We start from the raw sequence: 10901 nt of genomic DNA, 5'->3' as shown, positions 1-10901 counted from the left end.
TCTGGACCTTCGGAAGAGCAGTCGGGTACTCCTACCCACTGAGCCATCTCACCAGCCCGATTTTTTTTTTTTTTTAACTCCAAAAAGAAAGAGATTTTCCTTCTTGTATAACATTTTTCTATGCCCTGTAACTGACTTCATTTATTATGGTATTACTATTTGCTGGGCCCAGTGCTCTATGCTCTTCTTCATGGACACTTATTATCCCCACTGTATACAGTTTCCATTTTACAATAGAGGACTGTAGGCCCAGCAAGGTTAAGAAACTTGCTGGAAGTCACACTGCATGGAAACCAGGACTTGAGCCCTGTTAGCCGCCCCCTCCTGGCTGACATAGGAAGACAAACATCGGAAACACCAGGGCTGTGGCTGCTTAGTGAGTAGTCTCTACCCACTGACAGCTGAAGACGGCTTCCTAAGCACAGCCTTCTAAAACTGGGGTCCTGTACAAGAAAGGGGGTTCCATGCCTCTAAAACTAGAGCACTGAGGCTTCCTTTCTGGATTTCTCCCGAGCAGCCACTGTGGAAGCTGTCTCGCATCCGTGTCTCCAGCGGGTTAGGATTTAGGTAGGTTTCCAGAGGCCACGGCAGGCTGCTGGCTGCAGCAGATTGCAAGCCTGTGTTGCCCACCCTGCCATTAAGCCAGCAGCTCTGAGGCCTCCAGATGTGAAGGAACATCTGTCACCTATCTAGTGAGTACGATTAAGCTTAGAGATAGAGCTCAGGTCTTCAAAGTTCTACCAGTGTTGGTGCATTCCCTCACTTGTTACTCTGTGCTGGCATTTGCTTGGTCACTGTCAAGGACCTACAGATCTTCTTGTCCAGGGAGGTGGTTGCTCTTGTCATCATTGTCATTGCTGATGTTGTCATTGTTGTTGTTGTCATTGTTATTGCTTTCATTACTGTTGTTGTCGTTGGTGTTATTTTGTCATTGTCGTTGTTGTCATTGTAGTTATTGTCATCGTTGTTGTTATCATTGTTATCGTTGTCCTTGTTTTTGTTGTCATTACTGTTGTCATTGTCATTTTTATTATTGTCATTGTTGTTGTTATTGTCATTATTGTCATTGCTGTTGTCATTGCTGTTGTCACTGTTGTCATTGTTGTCATTACCGTTTTTGTTGTTGCCATTGCTGTTGTTATTGATGCTGCTGCTGATATTATCAACATCATTTTTTATTTAGTTTGTTATTTCCTTTTCTTATGGGTCCTTTTTGAATATAACATTCTGTCCACCCAAAGGCTTCAATTTGGGTAGGGAAATTTGACCCCCCAAAAAGCATCTTTTTTTTTTTTTTTTTTAAATAAAAAGCTTTCAGTTTATAGTGTTCATGGCCTCAGTCCAACTCATGAGAACTGATTTTTTCTCCTGGATTCACCATGATTTTAGAAATCCCTCGAATTAGCAAGGGTTTTGGAGGCTTAGGGCCAAGGACAGTAATGCTTCCTTAGCGTCAGAAAAGACTCTGAAAGCTCTGTGTGAGTCAACTCATTGACTCCTCTTAACACCCCTATGAAACAAGTACTAGTAGTGTCCCCACTAGACAGACAAGGAAAGTGAGGCACAGAAAGCTGGTACATGTATCAAGCATCCAAGCTAAGACATGAGACAGGGTAGGATGCCTGACACACTAGTTACTCTGCTGCTATTGGTGCAAACCACTCAGAACTCTCTGCACGTTTCTTTTATCATATGGGAACTCCCAAGCTCCCCTCAGGAGCCCATTGCCTAGCTTTATTGGCCTAGATGCCAGTTTATCTCAGTCCCTATTGATCTACTACTGGGACAGATTCTATGAGTCCGTCATAGAATGCGGAGGGATGCCTTCATGTAATTCAAGCCACTCTGGTTTTTAATAGTTTAGACATGTAAGACCTTCCAAATTCCAAAAAGCCACCTGCCTTTTTATGGATGATGAAACTTACGTTAAGACCACGTAAGAGGAGTCTTGTCCTGGTGCAGTTGGTTATAGCGACAGAGCCAGCTCTGCCAAGTCAGAGAGAGTCACTGGCCTTTAAAGGCAGTCTTTGGCAGCTCTATAAGTTTTCATGGGCATCCAGTTCCTCTACAGTGTGTGTGTGTGTGTGTGTGTGTGTGTGTGTGTGTGTGTGTGTGTACACTCTGTACATATATAAATAGGCAGAGATGTTTGGGGCTATCCATCTACTGCAGAACACTGAACTGAACTTGGTCAAACCTCCTTTGCCCATGCTGAAGATGCTTGAAGTGCAGGACCACTGGTGTGATCACACTCCTAGAAAGGAAAAGAAGCAGAAATAACTTCTTTCTGTGGTTGGTTTGGAAGCTCTTGAGAGTCAGGAAGATGTTAAGATGTGAGTTGTTTATATTTCCTACATGGCTGAATCCTTTTGCAGCTATCACAAATGGCACCTATGCAACCAAATTCTGGCCATGTTCTCTCACCATGGAAACAGAGAAAATGATGCTCCACTATATAAATTAACTGATGGGCTGGTGAGATGGCTCAGCGGGTAAGAGCACCCGACTGCTCTTCCAAAGGTCCAGAGTGTTCAAATCCCAGCAACCACATGGTGGCTCACAACCATCCTTAAGATCTGACGCCCTCTTCTGGAGTGTCTGAAGACAGCTACAGTGTACTTACATATAATAAATAAGTAAATCTTTAAATAATTAATTAATTAATTAATTAACTGATTCTCTGCTTTTTCTTTTTCCATGGTTGCAAAAGAAAGCACCTTCAGAAGTTCTGGCAGAGAGTTAACTCACTCTTAGGCAGTCTTCTCTGCATAGACATTGCAAGCCAAGCATGCTGGCTCATGCCTATAATCCCAGAACTTGGGAGGCTGAGGCAGGACAATTGCTATGAGTCACGGTTAGCCTGGCCTTATGTATGTAGTGAGATCCATGCCTACCTAGGCTATAGAGAAAGAAAGAAGACAGAGGAGAGGAGGGGAGGAAGAAAAGTAAAAACATTAAGAAAGAAAAATGGTTGGTTAGTTTGTTTGTGGGGTGTTTGTTTCATTATTCAAGAACTTTGGAAGTCTGTGCATGAGCTATTGAAATTTTCAGTATCGGTACCAAGAGAATGTAACCTATTTGTGCCAGTCTCAGGACGACGAAGTCCCTTCTCAGGGTGCTTCTGTCCTTCCCTTCCCTGTAAGGAAGGAGCCCAGCCAGTCAGATGGCATCTTCCTTTTCTGCTGGGCTATTTGATTTATTTTGGACTTTGGAAGGATTTTGTTCCAACTCTCAGAGTAGGCTGGGCATATTTATATCTGGAAAGAGTAATGAAAGGCTTCAAAAAAATTAAATGTTAACATATACGTCCCCTTCCCTCCTGGTCATTTTAAGATGCCAGTTACCATGACAACACAGCCCACAAAATAAGCAAATCAGGCCTCATAGGGGCTCATATAGACTGAAGTGGCAACCAGGGGTCCTGCATGAGTCTGACCTAGGTCCTCTGCATATACACAATGGTTGTGTAGCTTACTGTTCTTATGGGATTCCTAACAGTGGTGTGGGGCATCTCTGACTCTTTTGCCTGCCCTCAGGATCTTTTTCCTCCTCCTGGGCTGCCTCATCAGGCCCTGACATGAGGGTTTGTGCCTGGTCTTATTTCAACTTGTTATGTCATATTTGGTTGATATCCTGCTTTTTTTTTTTTTTTTTTTTTTTTTGGAAGGGACATGGAAGATGGATGGATCTGGGGGAGAGGGGAGATAAAGGGGGGTGGGAAAATGAGGGGTGGAGGAAAGGAAAACTGTGGTCAGAATTTAATGTATGAAAGAAGAATAAAGAAATTAAAAATGAAAATAAAGATGTCAGTTACGTGGGAGGGGGGATGGGACTTCACGCCTGCTTCTCAGAGTCTGGTCAATACTGTGTTTTATCAGTAGAGATTAATAACAGAATTCCCAAAAAGCACTGTGCCAGGGCCTCAGATGCCCTGGGGTGTGAATTTATAGCTTTTTCGTTTGTTTGTTTGTTTTGTTTTAATCCTCAATGTTTTAGCTGTCACTCAAAGGAAATGAGTTTAATCTTAATTTTGAAATAGCAGCAACAGCAACAAATTCTGGCACATAACTAAATATGAGTGTACCACCAACTAATGTATGCAAATGTCGTTGACTCATTGTCATTCCTGTGTTCCAGTGCCCTGGTCATTGAAAAACAGCAGCATAGACAGTGGCGAAGCAGAAGTCGGTCGGCGGGTGACACAGGAAGTCCCACCAGGGGTGTTTTGGAGGTCCCAGATTCACATCAGTCAGCCTCAGTTCTTAAAGTTCAACATCTCCCTGGGGAAGGATGCCCTCTTCGGTGTCTATATAAGAAGAGGACTACCACCGTCTCATGCACAGGTACATCTCTGCCACACTTGATGGTACCAAGTGGGTGACATACACAGATACATTGCTTTGTACCTACTGAAGTTCCTGTAACTAAAACACAAACAACCACAAGGTGCTGGAGAAATTGGAACCTCGGTATATTACTGGTATCAAAATGGTTCAGCCACTCCAGAGTGAGGCTGGCAGTTATTGAGAAAGAAAGATGACTGTAGAATTGCCAAAGAATGGAGAAGCTCCTCTTCTAGGTAGATGGTCAAAGAGAAGCGAAAGCACTCTTTCTATCAAGTTCACACTACAGCATTATTCATAATAACACATAAGTGAAAGTCAACATGATTGTCCAAATGATGGAAGGCTAGGCAAACAAACTGTGACATGTCTGTACCATGGAATATTACTCAAACATAAAAAGGAATGGATTGCTTTGGCTTGATACAGCATGCATGGGTACAAAATGGTAAAGGAAGTCAAAAGCCTTGTATTGTACCATTTTCCATGTATAAACTATCTGAGCTAGGCAAATCCATAGATGCAGATAGTAGGTATGTGGTTGCTAGGAAACGGCGACTGATTTCTAGAAGGACCACAACTTCTTCTTGGGTGATGGAACTACTCTGAAATTAGCTGAGGTGGTGACATAGCAATGAATGAACTAAAACCACTGAGGCTTTCTTTTTTTAAGTTAAATTTATGTTACAAGAATTATCATTGTTTTTGAAGATGTGACACCCTGCTAAGGTTGTACCTACTTTGATCAGCCTAGAAGTTAATTTGGGGGATGCCTTATGCTTATTAAGGTCACACTAGGCAATGTATTGTGTGTAGAAAGAGTGACATATGGAAACGGTGTCCAGAGATCTTTCTCTGTGGTACCTAAACTGAGCTCCTTGGGAAATGTTTGGCAGTGTAAAGGGGAGATGATTACCAGAGTTTGAGTGAAGGAAGTAGACTGCCTTCTGGAACTCATATTCATCCTATCTTGCCTGACTCTTGTCACCATGGCCAGGCTTTTCTCACTAGAATGGTAGCTATGTGGAAGCATCTCTTCTTGCTCCCTTCTGTGATATGAGCTTAATGGCTGATGCAGGAACCTTTACTGACTTGAAGAATTGCCTCTTGGGATATATTTCATTATACATTGACTGAACTAACACCTACCTAGCTTGAGTTTCTTTTCCAACAAGAATTATATTTTCCAAGAAAAGTCATGTTTTCCCTGCCTCATTTGCCTCAAACCTAGCAAAAACCTGTAGTACCTTAGAAAGCGTGCTGTGGAAGGAACACTCCCAGATGTCCCGTCAAAGCTGACTTTGAAATATGTTGGAAAGATATTCATCTAGAAAATTCTGTTGGAAGAAATCAAGGCTTTAAAATCATTGGCAAACAGGAAGCAGTCAGACCACCCTATGCTTGACTCACAGCAGACATTGTTAATCGATCACTGAGCCTGGTACACAAATACCTCCCCACGTAGCTCTCAAAGCAGGCACCACCAATCGACCAGTGTTGGCTCTTGAGATGAAATTTACTTGCAATCCTATCTTTATAGCTGCCAATAATCGATATAAGGACTCTAAAGGCTATTCCATTTTTTGTTTTGTTTTGTTTTGTTTTGTTTTTAGAAGGGAGGGCTGTGTAGGTTTTTATTATCATACACAGTGCATGCTATTGGGACCAATATGTAAAGTGGTAATCAATGATCCTCCATCCACCCATCCAGAAAAAAACATTTACTGGGCTAGGCACGAATTATCTAGAGATGAGTGAACACTGTCTCTGACCAAGCAGGCAGCTGCTCTACAAAGAGACTCTCATCCGGAGAAAGAGGAATTCAGCTGAAGGGAGTTCCTGAGGCAACTCCAGAAAGGCTGGCCAGGCAGCAGGGTGCAACTCTGGGAAGCTGTTAGGTGGTGTCCTTGACCTTCAGGCTCCACTGGCCTGGCTGTGGTGTAAGGAAGGATTTACAGTGTGGAAATCTGCTTATCAGCGTGATTTGGGAATGGGAGAGCTTGCCTCTGGGCACAGCTGAGCATAACCTTCCCCTCAGCTAGCCAGCTGCAAGGAGCTATGCTGCAAGGAGAAAACGATGCCTCTTCGCGTCCTTCTCAGACTCTGTTGTTCCCCTTTGCCTTTCAAGCTCTGGATCCCAGAGCCTGGGAAAGTCACGATTACAGGAAGACAGTATGACAGCCTTGCAACTGAGTGATAGCAGACAGCAGCTACAGACACACTCCACTCCGATTCCCCGATTCCCCGCTGTTCTGACATTCAAGACTCCCGTCCTCAATGACAATGTCTTTTCTTCTTTTGTGGCTATACCACACTGTCCATCTCCTGCCAAGCTCGTGATTGTTCTAGCGATGTCCTCTCAAAATAGCTCCACTCCAGGGACAGCCCCAGCATACACTTCAAGGGAACAGAAATGAATAGCAAGGAGCTGATAGGAGCTGGGATTTCAGTCTAACTGCCAGTGTAGGAATGTGAGGTGTGTTAAGAGGGTCAGGTAAGCATTGCGCTGTATAGATGCCCAGAAATGCACAAGACAGGTACACTATCAGGGCAGGGCTTTGGAAGGCAGGGAGAAAACTACTCCATGCACATCCTTACATTCACTCCCTGTCATTACGTGCATTCATGTCCATTTGATGAGCTACATTTCCTAGAGGAGACAGTGCTGAGCTCTTTGCAGGGATAGGTGACTAACACACGTCTCAAGCTATTATAGAATTTCCAATTTCTATTGGCATATCCTATCAAGGAACATAAGTTCTATGGGGATTGGCAGTCTAGCCAAGGTGACTCATTTGAGCTGGAGAAAGAGAAAGGCAGGGAGGGGAGAGGGGATAGAATTCCATTGACTGTGTTGCATGAAATGGCCGTGTTTAAATTTTACAGAGCAGCTTGCTCTGACCAAGAGCCTACAAGTTTAGTACCCTTGTCCAAGGATATTAAATACAGACGAGAATCTCTCTCTTAAAAAAAAAAAAAAACCTGCTTAAATTTCCCAAGATTCAGAATCAGTCCCAGCTGACTTTTTCTCAAACTGGCTTTTTATAAAAGATACAGAAGCGACATGGTCTAGGGGATGGAGTCCGGAAATTAAGCAAAGAACTTCTGGGCAGAGGCAGGACACTGGATGTGTCCCTAAGTCCATCTTACCTTTACTGTCTCTTATGCCTGAGTTACTACTTCTCCACAACATTATTGTGGCTGTATAATAATAGACAGAACAACACAGTGAACATGTGGAAAACCTTGGTAGGCTAAAGCCCAAGAGAAAATAGTGTGCATTTCATTCTACTTCAACACTGGAAACTGAGATGGAAAAGCATTCAACTTGCATGTGCAAAGCCCAGGGTTCTCTTCTGAGTACAATTACCTCCAAAAGCGCTCTCTCTCTCTCTCTCTCTCTCTCTCTCTCTCTCTCTCTCTCTCTCTCTCTCTCTCTTCTGTGTGTGCATGTATTATAAAACCACTGATACAGACAGGTAATTATACAAATATGAGCTTTAAAACTAAAATTAATTTTCTCATTATTTCTTCTTACTGAAGAACAAACTATGTTTTCATTGACAAAAATTTCAAGAAACAAAGAGAGAGGGGAGAGAGAGAGAGAGGGAGAGAGAGAGAGAGAGAGAGAGAGAAGAGAGAAGAGAGAAGAAATACTCATAATTTGAAGAAGCCCCCTTTGGCTAAATGTTTATATGTGTTTGCTCTAGCAAAGCATATCCATTGCAGTTAAAAAAAAAATTATGACAGTTCCAGTCGCTTAAAATAGCAAATGCTGTTTCTTGTTCAGTCTGGTATAGGTGACTCTCTACCAGGGAAGACTGTGGCCTGCCCCCACTTCCACCATGGAGAGAGCCGTTAGCAATGCTTGGACATACTTGTGGTCATCACAGCTAAGAGATTGCTACATACCAATGGGCAGAGGCCAAAGCTATTGGTGAACCCCCTCCTCAGTGCTGGATTGCTTATAGCACAGCCCCTCCAAAGAATTATGTCACTACAAACATCAGCACCGAGGTTCTGATCCAAACTTCATATGTTCATCTTCAGTTAGTGAGGACCTTGTTCCGAGTCATCTTCTGACTCAAGGACAGAGACCTATTGTCCGATGCAAGGCCTGTTCCTCCGAGTAAAGGAAGGGCAGGTAGGAAAGTGTACTCATTCCTCAAGAATTCTGTGTGGCACAGAAAACCTAAGTCCCTTCTCTCATTGCCCATAACAAGTCGCATCCTAGCAGTCAGAGATGGTCCTGGAAGCGCGGGGGGGGGGCAGAAATATGAATGAAAAACCATAGTGAGTCCCACTCACAGTGCAGTGACAGTCCTGGTGGCTGGTCTGTGTACACTCCTACAAATAAGCCCTTATGGACCACATTCGTTTGCTAGATTCTCCAGAGAGCGCACACCATGCCTGCACATGACAACATTGTGTCAGTGGCTAATTCATTTACTTCTCCCTCCCATAATTTAGTTCTTACCATTTCTCAAACACTGCCAGTTGGAAAGGATGCTATCTTTGTGCTATAAATGCAGCATTTTTTTAATACCCTACATTGAATTTCTTTTTAAGACACAGTGAAGAAAATAAATCAGTCTTCAACTACCAACTCAAATTCTTATGGGGATGGTGTGTGTACAGCCGAAGCTGGCTAGATCGTGCCAAATATTTGAAATCCTACAAATTGTGTCAGGTTTGCTGAACCCTGGCTCTAGCTACAAAACAGATTAGGCCAAGGGAGAAAAAAAAAAAAAATAACCATGTGAGCAGGCTTCAGGGCTAAGCATCAGAGGAAATCCCAGATCAGAGTCTGTTGCTGCAAGTCCGGATCTTGGGTGGTTAAGGCAGCGAGCAAGTTTGCTTGACAGTTCATCAGTGATTGCTGCTGATATGTCAAGCCAAGGAAAACCCTTTGCGAGAACAAGTCAATAATCGGCAAATTAGGTACATGATTAACCTGAGACAACAAGATGCAGTTACCGCTTGGGAGCCCTGCCGAGACTTCACCTTCTCCACAATCCTGTTTAGCAAATATTAAAAATGCCTACTTCATCACTCAGACTGATGGAGCCAGGAGCCCAGTGACTTCCAGCGGCAACTTGAACGGAAGCTTGATTGCCAGGAGCTACAAGGCATGGAGCAGCCATAAGATGCAAGCGGGAGCCAGCAGCCCCTCGTTTACACTGAGACACTTCTATAGCAGAAACAAAACAGTCCACAGATTACACATTCAGCCCTATAGAAGAGACCACCAAATAAATGCAGTTGTGGCAGACTGGGCATGTGTGAATTCAGATCAAAATGAGCCACGCAAACATTTCTCTTCGTCCTCATTCATACAGCATCCTCCTAATGACATTTTTCAAAAGCAAATTTGTGCGTGGCGATTAGTGGCGTTAGCTTTTCCTGCCTCTGGCTCATCCCAATCTGTCTCAGAGCCTTCTCAGAAAAGGAATTCTTTTCCTTATTCCATTCTTTCTTACCCTGGGAAGGAGGCTTTGCTGTGGTTTCAAGCTGAGCTGGGAATCTGGGATACTGGAGCAACTGATTATCTCAACCCTCTGGCTATACCATCTTGCCACTACCACCTGTATGTCTACACAGGTATCATTGACCTGGGCCCTCCTGGGTCTGTCCCTTGGGTACAGCAGGCTGGAGGTAATACCAGGGCTTGCAGTCAGTGTTCTAGAACATGACGGAGTACTTTACAGAAGCTCCCAAGGTCATCATGTCCATTGCCAGTCAGGTAGGCATGTTTTCACAGCCATGTATTTATGAAGATCTTGTGGAATCAATCGGATTCCAACACACACACACACACACACACACACACCCGCCACTACCCCCAAAGGTCTGAAAGTGCTTTTGGAAAGGACATTCTCAAGACACTCCCATTGGTGAACTGGTACCATTCCAGTTCCACCAGAGTTGAGAACACTCTCCCAGCGGTTAGAAGAAACCAGCTAGGGATGCCTGGATTCAGTGGGAGAGCTGGTGCGGGTACGGGGGTGAGGCAAACCCTGTGTCTTAGGAAGAGTTCTTTTCTGAGATAAAACACTATGACAGAAAGCAGTTTGGGTAGGAAAGGGTTCACATCTTGATCCTAGTCCCTCATGAAGGGGAGCTGGAGCAGGGACTCAAGGCAGAAACCGCAGCCGAGGCTATGGAAGGACTCTGCTTGCTGGTCTGTTCCCCCTAACTTGATCCTGTCTTCTGGGAGCACCCAGGACCAGCAGCCCAGGGTCAGCACTGCCTCTAATAAGCTTAGCCTTTCCTGCAGCAATCACTAATCAAGAAAATGCTCTATACATATGCATTGGCCTACAACCAATCTGATGGAAGCATTTTCTTTTTTTTTTTTTTATTTCTATGAAATCTTTTTTTTTTATTTTCTTTATTTACATTTCAAATGCTATCCCGAAATTTTCCTATACCCCTCCCCCCACCTCTGCTCCCCTACCCACCCACTCCCACTACTTGGCCCAGGCCTTGCCTTGTGCTGGGTCATATAAAGTAAAACAAATTATCTTATTGCCACTAGTCTCTGTCCATAATTATTGT

General features: G+C 43.8%; 1 protein-coding gene across 7 annotated transcripts in view; it reads left to right on the top strand.

Moving 5' to 3' along the window:
- The window catches only part of Tenm2 (teneurin transmembrane protein 2), a 1236531-nt gene that overhangs the window by 1024103 nt on the left and 201527 nt on the right, over window positions 1-10901 (top strand). For all 7 annotated transcript variants that reach the window (XM_029545825.1, XM_029545821.1, XM_029545820.1 and 4 more), the window contains one exon: window positions 4138-4343. In XM_029545825.1, coding sequence (XP_029401685.1) covers window positions 4138-4343 — 206 coding nt within the window. The remainder of the gene's footprint in view (window positions 1-4137; window positions 4344-10901) is intronic.

This window comes from Mus pahari, chromosome 14 (assembly GCF_900095145.1).
Source record: "Mus pahari chromosome 14, PAHARI_EIJ_v1.1, whole genome shotgun sequence".
NCBI classification, from domain to species: domain Eukaryota; kingdom Metazoa; phylum Chordata; class Mammalia; order Rodentia; family Muridae; genus Mus; species Mus pahari.
Note: the sequence above shows the minus strand (reverse complement) of the source record. Positions and strands in the feature narration are given on the sequence as shown.